Raw genomic sequence first — 16,133 nt, 5'->3', positions numbered from 1 at the left:
GAAGACCCTGCTAAGCAATTAATTAATCATTTCTTACCCATAATTTGGCCTTCATGGCTGTATTAGCCTATAGTTTATTTTTTATTCCAAATGTGATAAACTTATGTGTAAGTAGCATGTGTTGAGGAATTTAACAAATAACATTTCAATTATATTATGCTGAAATGAATGAAATAAATGGAATGACTTGAAAAAAAAGATTTGTTCATTTTTCTGAACGAGATTCAAAGATCCGAGTCAGTAAAATGATCTGAACTTCCCGATACTAATAGTGACTGACACCATCAAACAGCCAATGGGCATTTATTTAGAGAATTTGGCTTTTACTGTTTTGAGTATACAGAACTTCTGAGCAGTATAGAGATAAAGATAGAAAATACTTTAATGAAATGTAACAGTATATATATATATATATATATATATATATATATATATATATATATATATATATATATATATATATATATATATATATATATATATATATATATCTCAACTACAAATTTCATTCAGGCTAGTCCAGATAGGCTTTGCTAAATACAGTATGATCAGACATGGTTTAATAAATCTACACAGTGCATGGTTTACAGTGTGTATCAAGAGAAACTAATTGCTTAGAGTTGGTCCAAACCAGCCAAAAAAGGCAAAACGCACAATAATGACAACTGAGCACAGTATAGGTTATAAAAATACTGGATAACCAATTTATGAGAACAATTTAAAGCATTTTTGGTGTAAGCATCTTGTCTGCAGTTCTTCGAGTGGTTTCATCCTTACTGTAAGCTGGATTATGATGATCAGGTTTAGTTTTTCTTGTGTTTGGGGTTGGTGCTGTTAAAGAGGTTGAGGCCGGTCCTGACCCCGTCCCCTGTTGTCGTGACACCTGGCTGCTGAAGCACCTTGTCCAAAGTAGTCTTCTTTATGGCAGCTGGAGAAATCTTCTCCTGGTCTGCCAAGTACTGAAGCTCCCTGTCAGAAAAGAGTGAGCTTGAAATGTCCTTCAGGAGACACAACTGTTTAAAAAGCCCAAAGGAGTCTGTGTCTACAGACAATTATATGCAGATAAACATTTGAAAATAAATAACATAAATGGACCAACTTAACTATAAATATCTTTAATGACTATACACTATAATCTAAATTAAACATTAGATTCAGTGCACTAACTGCACAGATACTCGTTTTTACTAGGGCTGTCAAAATTAAGAGAGGCTACTCACTGCAGAGCCATAAGTGGAGTATAACCTCCAACCACACCCTAACTCTACCCATAACCCTATCTCTCCACGCATTAAACACTTAGAGCTGGGTGAAAAAAAATATTGATTTCTCGATTTTAATCGATTCTCATTTTTACGAACCGATATCGATTCTTAAATCCCAAGAATCGATTAGTCTAGTCTGTTTTCAGTTGATGAATGAATAGAACATTGTAGCGCTCTTCCCATTAAATAAATGGCAATAAGCTTTGTGCTTTGTTACTTTTGAAATGAAACAAAGTCTCAGATTTCAAATTCTGTCCATTTTATTATGAAATTCAAAAAACTAACCGTTTTGGCACTGTTTAATGTCACGTGACAGATCGCTGTAACGTCACATTTACCTCAGAAAAACCATATTCAGTGACCATAACTCATTAGTCAGCTATAAAACTGAACTCTAGAGAATAGCATTTTGCTAAATATATGCACCATATTACACATTAGTTATAATTTATAATATTCTTCAATATTTAATGCTTTGAATAAATCTGTCAAGTTTTTATAACAGCCACCATTTAAATAATGCATGTCAAAAAATTAATTGGAGTAGAAATATAATTACATAATTGTAAAGTTAGTATTTTAACTTTATTATTATAAAAACTTCCTTAACTTCCACTAATTTAAGTGTTTGAATACAAATCAGATCATTTTAACCTTCAATATTATAATGCAGAACTGATTCCCATGTATAGTTTATAGCATTATTTGAGAGATTTTTTTTCCTTATGAAAATTTGCCATGTACTGTTCCTTATATATATATATATATATATATATATATATATATATATATATATATATATATATATATATATATATATATATATATATATATATATACACACAGTACAGTCCAAAAGTTTGGAACCACTAAGATTTTTAATGTTTTAAAAGAAGTTTCGTCTGCTCACCAAGGCTACATTTATTTAATTAAAAATACAGTAAAAAACAGTAATATTGTGAAATATTATTACAATTTAAAATAACTGTGTACTATTTAAATATATTTGACAAAGTAATTTATTCCTGTGATGCAAAGCTGAATTTTCAGCATCATTACTCCAGTCTTCAGTGTCACATGATCCTTCAGAAATCATTCTAATATGCTGATTTGCTGCTCAAGAAACATTTATGATTATTTTCAATGTTGAAAACAGTTGTGTACTTTTTTTTTTTCAGGATTCCTTGATGAATAGAAAGCTCAAAAGAACAGCATTTATCTGAAATACAAAGCTTCTGTAGCATTATACACTACTGTTCAAAAGTTTGGGGTCAGTAAGAATTTTTATTTTTATTTTTTTGAAAAGAAATGAAAGAAATGAATACTTTTATTCAGCTAGGATGCATTAAATCAATCAAAAGTGGCAGTAAAGACATTTATAATGTTACAAAAGATTAGATTTCAGATAAACACTGTTCTTTTGAACTTTCTATTCATCAAATAATCCTGAAAAAAAATATTGTACACAAATATTTTGTACAATTGTACACATTAAATGTTTCTTGAGCAGCAGATCAGCATATTAGCATGATTTCTGAAGGATCATGTGACACTGAAGACTGGAGTAATGATGCTGAAAATTCAGCTTTGATCACAGGAATAAATTACTTTGTCAAATATATTCAAATAGAAAACAGTTATTTTAAATTGTAATAATATTTCACAACATTACTGTTTTTTACTGTATTTTTAATTAAATAAATGTAGCCTTGGTGAGCAGACGAAACTTCTTTTAAAAACATTAAAAATCTTAGTGGTTCCAAACTTTTGGACTGTACTGTACTGTATATATATATATATATATATATATACATACAAAATAATCTATATTGAATCGAATTGAATTTAATCGAAATCAAATCGAATTGCAAGCTTGTGAATCGAAATCAAATCAAATTTTGAAATTTGTGTCAATACCCAGCCCAATTAAACAGGTTAAGCTCCACCCTTTGTTTGTTCCATGGATGGCTCAGCTCAAATCATGTGACTTTGGCCGGTTGATACACGCTCCAAACCACTGATTCGAAACAAAAGATTCATAAAGCTTTGAAGCTTCATGAAGCAGTGTTTCGAAATCGCCCATCACTAATGGTTACCTCTGTGGATGCTATGTGTTTGGACTGATAACATGTGCTTTGACAACAACAAAACTGGAGAATCTCAAGCAGCCAAATTGATGATTGTCAGTAATGGTGTTCAGCCTTACATTGTTCAAACCGGAGTCGGACACTGATGGAGATACTCGGGAAGAAGTTACGACTTTTAGGATGCATCTGAACATTTCTGAATGGTTAGTGGATAAATTTATGTAGTTGCTGTTGAGTTGATTCAACTCATCGACTAGCATGTGTCGTCATGTTAATCTTTTGTGCAAAACCACTATGGACGCCCACTATACATAGCGTACATGTTTGCCAAACAGAGCCATACACACCAGGCTAACATTTCTGATTACTATCAAATGCTATGAATGGCCTAATATTTTTTCCAAAATATCGTTCCGAAAGAAACGCTCCTTTTTTTTTTTTTAAGCAATCGAGCATGCCAGGGTCAACTTCCTGGTTGTCCAAGCTAATGAGACTCTAAAGAGTCTTTTGTGCCATACATGAGAACAGATAGCATGCTTTGCTCAAACTTTTTGCCTTAGAAAAGCCTTAGAACTGGTACACTGTTTCGCTTGCAAAAACAAAATGATGGTGCCGATGGAAATGTGGGTGGAAATGTGCAGATTAAAGGGTGGTAATTTTATAATAAGATCCACTGTCTACGTCACAAGGGGAGCGAAATCGGAGCGGCTCGCTTTTTCACATACTTACAGAGAAAGGCTTGCCAAAACCTTGCCAAAACTTGCCAAAGTTACTGGGTTGTCCTTTTTCACGTTTTCTGGGTTGGTAGATGCATCGGGGACCCGATTATAGCACTTTAAAAAAGTCAGATTTTCATGATATGCCCCCTTTAAAAAATATCTGCATGTAATTAAAGCGGCTGACCCTTTCTAGCTGAAAATCACTCATCAGAAATTAATTTGCTGTACCTGGTTCTAATGCATGATGCCTCCACAGCATTGATCAGGAGGCTGCGGAAGCCACCACTTTCCATGACATGCAAAGCGTGAATCGTAGCACCTCCAGGTGAAGCCACGTTGTCTTTTAACTCTCCGGGGTGTTGCTCAGACTCCAGGAGCATTTTTGCCGCCCCCTTTGAAAAAGCATCATAGTACTGTAAATCTTATGCACAGAAATATTTTTCAGATTATCAATATCAGAAATGTTTCAGAGACTGTCAAGCACTAACAAGCAGAGCCTGAGCTCCTAGCCGCACAGCCAATCTTCTGGGCAGTCCCATCTTTACCCCTCCATCAGCAAGAGCGTCAACAGCTAGGAATGCCTATGATAAAAAGATATATAAATATTCCCAGTCAGAGGTGGATGCTTTTGGGCAAAGAAAGCCACAAGGAGCCAAACGGTTGGTTTAAACCTCTCGAATATTCCTAGGTTGATGCTTACATAGGCTGGGCCGCTCCCACTAAGACCAGTGACGGCATCAATCAGGTCCTCCTCCACCTCCGTGCAGTAGCCCACACTGGCCATTAGCTGCTCCAGGAGCTTCCCATCCTCCACCTCTGCATGGGTGCCGGTGGCGTACACCGTGGCCCCTTCACGCACCACCACTGGGGTATTTGTCATGCAGCGAATTACTTTAGGTGCCGGACGGTACTGCAGCAGTTTCTGCAATATAGGAAGATTTGAATCGATATAGAATTTAATTGATGTACGATCACAGGTTTGTGTATATTGTGTGGCTCATCCATGTAGCATTAAGAGTGTAGAATCTGCATTCATAATATTGGTTTTACTATTTTGAGTCTTTCTCTTTTAAATGAAGCGTTACATAACGTGAAGCTGTTTTTGCACTGAAGCAAGACTGATTGATTTGTTATGAATAACCTGGTTTGTGTCCATCAAGTTCAAATAAAAAGAGAAAATAATCAAATGAAGAACCTTTCATATGAACTTCAAAAATAGACATTTTTAACACTGCACAGATTCTTAATATATAAATAATTTGATGAATTTGCATTAAAAAAAACCCTGATATACAGAAAATTGGCTGCCCACAAACATGAATAAAAAAAAAAAGTGAATTAATGATAAATACAATATGTATACTAAACAAAATAAATGATATACTACCTGTCAAAAGTTTGGAATAATTAAGATTTTTCGAAAGAAGTCTCATAATATTGTGAAATGTCATTACAATTTTCTTTTTTCTATTTGAATATGTTAAATTAATTTATTCCTGTGATCAAAGCTGAATTTTCAGCATCATTACTCCAGTCTTCAGTCACGTGATCCTTCAGAAATGCTGATTTGCTGCTCAATTATTAACAATTATTATTATTTTTAAAAAAAAAACATTAAAGGATTAGTGCACTTTTAAATAAACTTTTCCTGATAATTTACTCACCCCCATGTCATCCAAGATGTCCATGTCTTTCTTTCTTCAGTCGAAATGAAATTAAAGTTTTTGATGAAAACATTTCAGGATTTTTCTCCTTATAGTAGACTTCAATGGGCACCAAACAGTTGAAGGTCAAAATTAGTTTCACTGCAGCTTCAAATTGTTCAATATGCAATATGCTAGTTCAATAGTATATACAACAATTAGTTCAAACTTTGACCTGTGGAGGCAGTAATACGCTTAGCAGTGTCTACACTGCTGGAATTCTAATAGAGAAGAAGAAGAAGAAGAGATCTAGTTCAAGATGAGCATTTAGGGTTAAAACTTATATAATTTTAAATTTTTTTCAGAAAATGAGCAATGGTTTCACTATATAAGACCCTTATTTCTCATCTGGGATCGTGTAGAACAATTTGAAGCTGCAGTGAAACTAATTTTGACCTTCAACTGTTTGGTGCCCATTGAAGTCCACTATAAGGAGAAAAATCCTGGAACGTTTTCATCAAAAACTTTAATTTCTTTTCGACCGAAGAAAGAAAGACATGGACATCTTGGATGACATGGGGGTGAGTAAATTATCAGGAAAAGTTTATTTAAAAGTGGACTAATCCTTTAAGTGAAGAATGAGACTTTTTCAAAAACATAAAAAAAAAAAAAAAAAAAAAAAAACAGTAGTGTAAATAAACATGCATTTACCAAAACTGAAAAAAAAAATTGAGAAAATGTTTATTTTTCCTAATTTATTATTTATTTTGTTTAGTATATATATATTCATTTATTCAGCATTCACATTAGCTTTCACACAAAATCTTTGTATATAATGCATTATAAAATTATCTGTATTAATGAATTGATTATGCCCATTAAAACACATGACAAACATCCAATTTCAGATGTAACAAGGAATCTGCAAATATTATAATGCAGTTTAACTTTGGTTACAATCATTTATAAACAGACATAATGCATTATAACTTACATAATGAATACCTTTATAATGCATTACACATAAAAGCTTAAAGTGTAATCATTATTTTTCATAAATGAAATGCTTTGCTTCACCAAACAGGCAGGACGTGTTAAATCATCATTACTATGGATTGTGGAAAAAGTGCATTCTGACCTTTTCTATGGAGCTGATCGTGACTCCTGCTGCACAAGAGACAATGAGATGGCGGTCTTCGATGTCTGGCCCAATCTCATCCAAAACGAAGGGAATGATATGTGGCTTGACCGCAAGGAAGAGAACATCACTCTTGTTCACAGTCTCTTTATTACTGGTAGTGAAGTATGCTCCCATTTTCTGAAGTACAGAGAAAGTGCCTTTTTAAAGATGTTCAACAGTGTATCACTGCTACTTTTGTCACTCTAACATGTCTCAGATGCTGGTCAAAAGCTTGTCAAACACTCACTCTTAGCCCAGTGACAGTTGGCAGGTCTTTGTCAGGAGAACTTGCTGTTATCCTGTGCGTGGCGATCACACCTGATGGACAGGAGAGTGAAATGTAAAAGCTTCCATTAAATATTGATGAGAATGAGATTCTATGTTTTTAAGTGGTGGTACTACGCATAAATAGTCATTTTGCAAATGTGATGTTGTGTCATGCGGCCAAAAGTCGCTCTTTGGATTTAAATAGACAAATACTTAAGAGTCTATTATTACAGTGATTATTAACATGTTATATGATTGGGAACAGTTCAGTTAACCCTCATCGATAGAGTATGTAGCTTTTCATTTCTTAAACATCCATGTAGGAAGACACATCATGCATATTCCAGGATGACAACGTCAAGATTCATCAGGTTCAAATTGTAAAAGAATGGTTGGTTGGGAGCATGAAGAATCATTTTCACACATGAATTGGCACTTCTGAGTCTAGACCTTAAATTCATTGAAAGTCTTTGGTTAAGATCTTGACCAAAAATTGATGCACCTCTGGATGGAAATAAATGTTGTGATGTTATTTCCATCAAGAGGTGCATAATTTTTTTTTTTATCATAATGAGCAAATGTGATTACTACAAGCATTATGTTATTACATATTCTGTAAATAAACAACTTTTTGAGAAACAACTTGTTCTGACAACTACCCACTGAGATCATTACTGTGTGTCAATATTCCTTGATATAATATGCTTACTTAATAAAAATGATGCCAAAAAATGAATAAAAAGGGCATTAAGTGTATTTAAAGGGTTAGTTCACCCAAAAATGAAAATAATGTCATTTATTACTCACGCTCATGCCGTTCCACGCCCGTAAGACCAAATTAACATATCTTAGTTGAAATCCGATGGCTCCGTGAGGCCTGCATAACCAGCAATGACATTTCCTCTCTCAAGACCCATAAACTTTAAGTACTAAAAACATATTTAAATCAGTTCATGTGAGTACAGTGGTTCAATATTATTATTATAAAGCGACGAGAATATTTTTGGTGCGCCAAAAAAAAAAAATAATAATAATAATAATAATAATAATAATAATAATAATAATAACTAATTATATAGTGATGGCCGATTTCAAAACACTGCTTCAGGAAGCTTCGGAGCGTTATGAATCTTTTGTGTCGAATCATGATTCGGATCGCCAAACTGCTGAAATCACGTGACTTTGGCGCTCCGAAGCTTCCTGAAGCATTTTAAATCGGCCATCACTTTATAAGTAGTTATTTTGTTTTTTGTTTTTTGGCGCACCAAAAATATTCTCGTCGCTTTATAATATTAATATTGAACCACTGTACTCACATGAACTGATTTAAATATGTTTTTAGTACCTTTATGGATCTTGAGAGAAGAAATGTCATTGCTGTCTATGCAGGCCTCACTGAGCCATTGGATTTCAACAAAAATAGATCAACGAAGGTCTTACGGGTGCGGAACGACATGAGGGTAAGTAAATGACATTATTTTTTCATTTTTGGGGTGAATAATACTTTAAGACAGAAAAGTCTTATTTGGTTCAATATCATAGATTGTTCAGCCTGTAGAGTGTTTTGGCGCCTCTAGCGGTGGTTTTGGGTGTTTAACGCTCTGTTGTACCTGCTGCTGTGAAGCCCTTCACCAGCGCGTGCGCCAGCTGACCCGCTCCTATGAAACCAACGCTCATTTTGACCTGTTAACAACCAGACCGATGAGTTTATTCACCAGCAGACAAAAACACACACGTTGTCAATCACTTTACACACTCTAATACATCAGCTGAAGTAATGTCAGGACAGACTCTGCTTACTTAGCCTACAAACTTGTCTATTTCCTGATCGGACTGAACAAGCTGTAACGCACAACATACATCGAGATAAATGCAGAGAACTAAATGTTTAAACAAACGTACCTAAAACACGATCTTTCGAAGAGCTCGTTCACATATATTGTTTGTTTCACGTTTGTTTATCGTGTTCACGTTGTCTTTGGACGTTTAGTTAAGCTGCCATTCCTGACGTGGAGTAGCAGGCTGTGACCAATCACGGTAGAGCACTGCTTGGGCCTCAGCCAATCCCTTTATTTTATGTGTGCACCATGCGCCCTGATAGGCCAATGAAGCCAGTTGCATCACTCTTCATGAGCACGTGGGTTTATGTCAACAGAAAGACAGCAAAACTGTATCCGACCGACTTTGCAGTGTTGTTTCCGCATTTTAACATCGCCTGTCTGATAAATGTAACAGATTCCTTATTTTTGATGTTTCCATTTTATTATGTATTTGTATATTTGTCTCTATTTTCTTGCCCCCTGTCTCACTGGTGTTTAACTAGTTTTCTTTATTAGAGACTTATAATAGATCTATTTTCAGTTGAAGCTAAATTTAATAATTGCATACTAACCCAAACCGACAAAAAAACTATATGCTGTCCATTTATAAACCTTTTCCTCAATTTATTTATTTTTCTCTCATCTTCAGATTTACTTAAAGGATTAGTTCACTTTCAAATAAAATTTTCCTGATAATTTACTCACCCCCATGTCATCCAAGATGTTCATGTCTTTCTTTCTTCAGTCGAAAACAAATTAAGGTTTTTGATGAAAACATTCCAGGGATTTTTCTTCATATAGTGGACTTCAATGGCCTCCAAACGGTTGAAGGTCAAAATTACAGTTTCAGTGCAGCTTCAAAGCGTTCTACACGATCCCAGACGAGGAATAAGGGTCTTATCTAGAGAACCAATTGTCTGGCTATCACCAGACCAAGCTCAATTTAAAATTGAACATTGGTCTGGGGAGTCTGTATGTATTTTCTACTGCACAAGAGGCGTGATCAACAAGCATTATTCACGCAATTGGATAGTCCTTTAACCAATCAGATCAACGATCCGGGTGACGTACTTTGCAGAGCAACGCGAAAACTCCAGACAGGTTTAGTTTGTATTGGTTTGTAGCATCAAAACTTGCCTTTGAAATCTTTTAAAACAGCATCGACAGCAGCTTCAACTGGTTGCTGCGCTTTAGTGGCCGCCATGTTCAAGGTAAACAAATAGTTGCTTGCCGTCGCTTCTCTATCGTCATCGTGTTATACCCGCCAATAGCGAGCAAGGTGGATAAAGCCAGTCTGTGATTGGTTCCCGCAAAAATGTAACAGAAGCAGTAGAAATGAATGTACGGGTTTCCAGACTGAGTTGCCGGGCGAAATCAAATCGCTGGCAGATCAGGCTGGGTTTACCCAGTCTAGAGAAACATGGCTCATTTTCTAAAAAAAACCCATAAAATTATATACGTTTTAACCATAGATGCTCATCTTCTATGCTCATCTCTTCTTCTTCTTCTCTCCACAGGTCAAAGTTTGAACTAATTGTTATATACTTGCACTAGCATATTGAACAATTTAGTTCAAATTTTGACCTGTGGAGGGCAGTAATACACTTAGCAGTGTCTACACTGAAGGAATTCTAATAGAGAAGAAGAAGAAGAGAGCTAGTTCAAGATGAGCATTTATGGTTAAAATGTATAAAATGTTTTTAGAAAAAAAATTTTTTTAGAAAATGAGCGATGGTTTCTCTAGATAAGACCTGTACTGAAACTGTAATTTTGACCTTGAACCGTTTGGAGGTCATTGAAGTCCACTATAAGGAGAAAAATCCTGGAATATTTTAATCAAAAACCTAATTTATCTTCGACTGAAGAAAGAAAGACATGAACATCTTGGATGACATGGGGGTGAGTAAATTATCAGGAAATTTTAATTTGAATGTGAACTAATCCTTTAACGTTTTAGGGCATAATAAATTAATAAATTTTAATAAATAAATAGTGTAGGCTATAACCACCCACCCACACATATTTATACAGAAAATTGTCTTAAGTTGTATTTCTGGTCATTTTTGTGTGCTGGTATTTGGAGATGGTGGTGAGAAAGAGAAAGAAACTTTGACACAAAAGAATCCAGTTTAATTGCCAACATATTTTGATTTATTTAAATATTTTGAGAATAAGTAACAATATATTGTTACATAGCTTACTATAATAAAAAGACATAATGAACTAATATTAGAGCCTGAGTAGTTTGACTGGATAAACAGAGATGCTATCTGAGCACCATGACAGTTAAGGCCATTCATGAAAACAATGCATGGGATTTATTTCTGTGGACAATACATAAACAAGTGACATATTCTCTTCTTCTAATCAGAGGTCTCAGATCTCTCATGTTTGGAAATTGCCATACTAGTAATCAAATAACAATGCATATAATTATAATAACATTATGTATACCAAAATTAGGGGAAAATATACATTAATTTTACTTAGAGTAAGCCATATAATATCAGTTCTAAACCACAATAATCTTAGTGTTTAGTAGACATAAAAACATAATAAATAAAATTCTCAAAGAGTTAGTTCAGGCAAAAAAAAAAAAAAAAATAATATTCTGTCATCATTTACTCAGCCCCATGTTGTTCCAAAACTGTAGGACTTTCTGTGGAACATAAAAGACATTTTGGTTACTTTTATGTTTCACAGAAGGGAAAAAAAAGTCATACTGCCTTAGAATGACATGTGCTGGAGAGCCACTGTCCTGCAGAGTTTAGTGCCAACCCTAATTTAACACACCTAAACCAGCTAATCAAGGTCTTCAGGAGTACTTGAAACATCCAGGCAAGTGTGTTGGAGCTGACTGAAGCTAAACTCTGTAGGATGTTGATCCTTCAGGAGCAGGATTGGACACCCTTGCTTTAAATGATTAATTCATTTTAAAATGAACATTACCCAAGCTTTACTCACTCTCAAGCCATCCTAGGTGTATTTGACTTTCTTCTTTCTGATGAACACAATAGGAGTTGTATTAATAAACATCCTGACGCATCCGAGCTTTATAAATGGCAGTGAACGTGACCAATGAGTTTGAATCTTAAGAAAGTGCATCCATCCATCATAAACGTACTCCACTCAGCTCCGGGGGGTTAATAAAGGCCTTCTGAAGCGATGCGTTTGTGTAAGAAAAATATCCATATTTACATTACATATCCAAGTTATGATGTAAAGTATCTAGCTTCCGCCAGACCTCCTTCCATATTCAACTTACGAATAAAGTGTAACGCTTCTCGCAGTTCAAAACTATATCCAACGCCTTCCGTATTCAACTTACAAAAAAACGTCCTTTTTTCATAAGTTGAATATGGAAGGCGGTCTGGTGGAAGCTAGATATTTTACTTTGTAACTTTCTTACACAAACACATCGCTTCGCTTTAGAAGGCCTTTATCAACCCCCTGGAGCCGCGTGGAGTATGTTTATGATGGATGGATGCAGCCGATGCACTTTCTTGAGATTCAAACACGTTAATCCCATTCACTGCCATTATAAAGCTTGGATACATTATTAATATATCTCCGATTGTGTTCATCAGAAAGAAGAAAGTTAAATACACCTGGCTTGAGGGTGAGTAAAGCTTGGGGTAATTTTCATTTGAAACTTATCCTTTAAGGGTTACAGTGACAATGAATTGCAGAGAGGCATTGCCACAGAAGTTAATTTTACATTGGTATGCACCAAATCTGATATTACTTTGATTTCATTCTACTAAGCAAAGTAACTCTTCATTAACACAATGAAAAATTCAAGCCCATCAATATAGTCCAAACATTTTCATTAAAACCAACAAAAATTACAAAAAATCAGAAATTATACTTTAATATACTAGTACATACAGCTGTATTTTATTGGCATGTCTGTATTTCACAACACATTTCCTGCCTCATTTCCAGTATTTATAAATCCACCAGGCTATAGATGAGATGGCCTTATGCTGCTGAATGTGAGACAAATCGTATTCTTTGAGAGTATACCAGATCAGTGAAGTATAACACCAGATTTGCACAAGTGAACACGGCGATCACCAACTTGCTGTCCCATGGACACTTTCCTCTAGGACAGTCTCCTGGTCGCCCTGGGGTTCCATACTTCTTATCGAAACTAAAAACCGGCCAGATCACAGCAGCACTCAGGTACAGCAGCACCGCCAGGAAGGTGTAGACGACCACAAAACGGTCGAAAGGAAAGCGCAGCGAAGACGTTCTCCCCGAGACGGTAAGAGCCACCACGACTACGGTCACAGCAAAGCACAGGCTGTAGACCACCACGCAGTATTGTGTAGGGATGTGGCGGTTGTATTCACTGTCATTGGCCAGAGCGCCGAAAATGATGCAGGCTATGAAGGCTTGGACCACCTTGAGCAGGCCTGACACGGTGGCCATATAGCCGACCACATGCCCCGGCTTGGCCCGCGTGATGAACACCTCGGCTCCGTAGGCGAAGCAGCAGACGCTGGAGCAGACGGTGACGGCGATACGGTAGTTCCGCACCTCGCAGCCCTCCGATGGGCACTCGGACCTAAGGAAGTAGACGGGGTACACTATTGAGGCCGTGACGTACATGAGAGTGGCAAGCATTGCGAAGGCCACGGTGAAGTTGTCCCAGGAGATGGGCATGCACCCGTGTAGCCTCGTCACGTCCAGGGTGAAGACCAACAGTGTGACGGCAAAGCAGAAGCACCAGACGAACATGCAGAAGGTGCCATAGGTGGCGCTGAATCCCGCACTGTGGGCCACCAGGGCCATGGTGGTGCATCCCAGCAGCAGCTGGCACATGCGGGCAGCGCCAAGTCCAGACAGCACCGCTGCCTTGTTTAGGTAGTGGCCTCCTTGGGGGTCCATGAGCTGTTCTTGGGTGGATCTTGATGAGTGACGCTGCACCTCCGCGGCCGAATCCACAAACCTCGCCCTTTAGCCTGCCTCTTTATTTAGGCAGCCTTAATGACAAATCTCCTTTACTGCTTCCCAGCTCTGCTTTATAATTACTGCAGTGTGTAGGATCAGATTACAGCAGAAACTCTGGATGTTCTCTCTGTCTGTGAGTGGACAGTCACTTTACTATAAGTACTTTTAGATTTTCAAAAGACATGCAAGAAATAGCAAAGCAACAGTTTGACCACAAGAGAATTGTCTTTTAAATTCAAATCATTGCTGATATTTACTTCAAGTTCCAAATTCCAATCAACGGCTCCCTACTACCTTACAGCTGTAGTCTTTACATAGCCACCTTTTCCTCGCAGGTCTTTCTCTTGGTATCTGTCAGTTGATCGTGACCACTGGATCTACACAGAAAGTTCCTTGTGAGTCGAATGTCACCTGCTATAGCTGAAGTGTCTCTTCATAATACAGAAGACGAGCAAGTAATATCCCACATGAGATGGTATCCGTAGGTTCCCGGTGTCTTCAAACAACTTTTAACACTGATTACCTTTAGAACTTTTACTCTCTCTAACACTGTTTCCACTCTCACACACACTGGCATGTGCTGGGCTTCGAGTTGAAGTGTACTAGGGAAAGCGGTTTTAATGAGTGTGTTCTGCCGAGCTCAGGGCCACGGGCTCCACCAACTCTATAAATAGAGCCCTATATTCCACTGTGGAATGGGGTGGGAATCCAAATGTCTGCGTCAAGCAACAGTGCAGGGAGTCATGTTTCATATGGTTGCAAACTGTGTGTGTGTGTAAGTTTGGGGACAGTTACAAGGTGTAGGCCCTGGCACATCTGTCTGGCTCAAAGAAAAAGTGCAGTGTCATGGCCCCAGATTAAACAGCAGATGAAACATTGCTCGTCAGTTTTGTACAAGACTATTCAGATCAAAAAAACATTTTTTTTTTTAAAAGTGCCTAGCAAAAACATTGTCAAAAACACCATTTTATTGTATCCTTAGAGTTAATGTAGAATATTTTTACATTAACTACTGCTTACTGTTTTTTATTATTATTTTTTAATTTGTTTTATATCAAGAAGTTGCTTTTCATAATTAGATGCTATATTTAGATGCTTCGTCTACAGTAATCAAAAACAGCTGTCACTGGCACAGTGTCACCTAAAAGGTACTAATATGCAAAGTTGGGGAAAGTTACTTTTAAAAGAAATGCATTACAATATAGTGTTTCTACCTAAAAAAATTAACTAATTGTATTTCCTAGTTACTTGGACTTGCTTTTTTGTTTTTAATAACAAAAAAAGTTCTATTTTTGATGAATGTAAAGGACCTTTCACACCAAAAGTGATGCCTCATGGTGCATTCACACAAGACACTAATGAAGCGTTAAGGGCGAGTGAATTACATGTTAACTCAATGCAAAGATGCGAAAGACATGTCTATCGCGTCTTTGACGGGGTGCAAATTGAGCGTTTCGGGCGAGTTGAAAAATCCGAATATTAACGAATCAGGAGCTTGCTCTAGTAGTGACGTGATTACGACGTAGCGAGCAGAGGCAGAAATCCGAAACAACAATGGAGGACAAAATCATCGTCGCTGTATGTGGATACCCGGAGCTGTATGATACATCTTCATACTTTTATAGAAACAGGAATAAAAAGGATCTTGCTTGGAAGAAAGGTGGAGGTCCGACAATCTCTTTACTCAATTTGTCAATATGTATGTATATATATATATACATACATATTGACACTACAAGCTAGCTATAGCCGGCAAATTAAGCTTATTCGCCGTATTTTACAACTACGCTATTTTACACATATTTAAAGTAGAGTCCCTCTCATGGCGCAAATTCATGTCTGTTGTGAAGTGAAATTCACGCGCGAATGAAGCGAGTAAACTCAAAATGTTCAAGCATCCAACTACGCACAAATAGCGTGATTTATTTGTGCAAGTTGCATCTGGTGTGAACGCCCCATCAGGCTGAAGGAAATGCATATTTACACCTGTACAGTAGAGGGCGCAGCTCAAACAAACCTTTCAGCTGTGCTCCTGTTCTTATAAGATACAGGAGAAGAAAGTTCAACACTCTTACATTAGCAACAAAAAAACAAAAAAATAAACACAACTGTGATGTTCACCTGAAGTATTTTTTTGCTTATTAGTATGGTTGAATTGGAACATTGAAAGTCAACAGTAAAGACATTGGTTAATAA

General features: G+C 36.6%; 3 protein-coding genes across 3 annotated transcripts in view; all 3 read right to left on the bottom strand.

Annotated features, from left to right (window-relative positions):
- The window catches only part of LOC125280859 (gastrula zinc finger protein XlCGF57.1-like), a 1,316,469-nt gene that overhangs the window by 934,712 nt on the left and 365,624 nt on the right, over nucleotides 1-16,133 (bottom strand). The window lies entirely within an intron of this gene.
- pycr1a (pyrroline-5-carboxylate reductase 1a) lies at nucleotides 539-9,224 on the bottom strand. Its single transcript, XM_048153107.1, has 8 exons — nucleotides 9,064-9,224; nucleotides 8,772-8,844; nucleotides 7,142-7,212; nucleotides 6,853-7,032; nucleotides 4,772-4,993; nucleotides 4,560-4,652; nucleotides 4,300-4,463; nucleotides 539-969 (listed from the first exon to the last, which is right to left on the bottom strand). The coding sequence occupies exons 2-8, from the start codon at nucleotides 8,836-8,838 to the stop codon at nucleotides 804-806; spliced, it is 963 nt and encodes a 320-aa protein (XP_048009064.1). The 5' UTR covers nucleotides 8,839-8,844; nucleotides 9,064-9,224; the 3' UTR covers nucleotides 539-803.
- Nucleotides 12,511-14,612, bottom strand: LOC125243462 (myeloid-associated differentiation marker-like protein 2). Its single transcript, XM_048153148.1, has one exon. The coding sequence runs from the start codon at nucleotides 13,872-13,874 to the stop codon at nucleotides 12,963-12,965; it is 912 nt and encodes a 303-aa protein (XP_048009105.1). The 5' UTR covers nucleotides 13,875-14,612; the 3' UTR covers nucleotides 12,511-12,962.

Source organism: Megalobrama amblycephala, linkage group LG1 (genome assembly GCF_018812025.1).
Source record: "Megalobrama amblycephala isolate DHTTF-2021 linkage group LG1, ASM1881202v1, whole genome shotgun sequence".
NCBI classification, from domain to species: domain Eukaryota; kingdom Metazoa; phylum Chordata; class Actinopteri; order Cypriniformes; family Xenocyprididae; genus Megalobrama; species Megalobrama amblycephala.
Note: the sequence above shows the minus strand (reverse complement) of the source record. Positions and strands in the feature narration are given on the sequence as shown.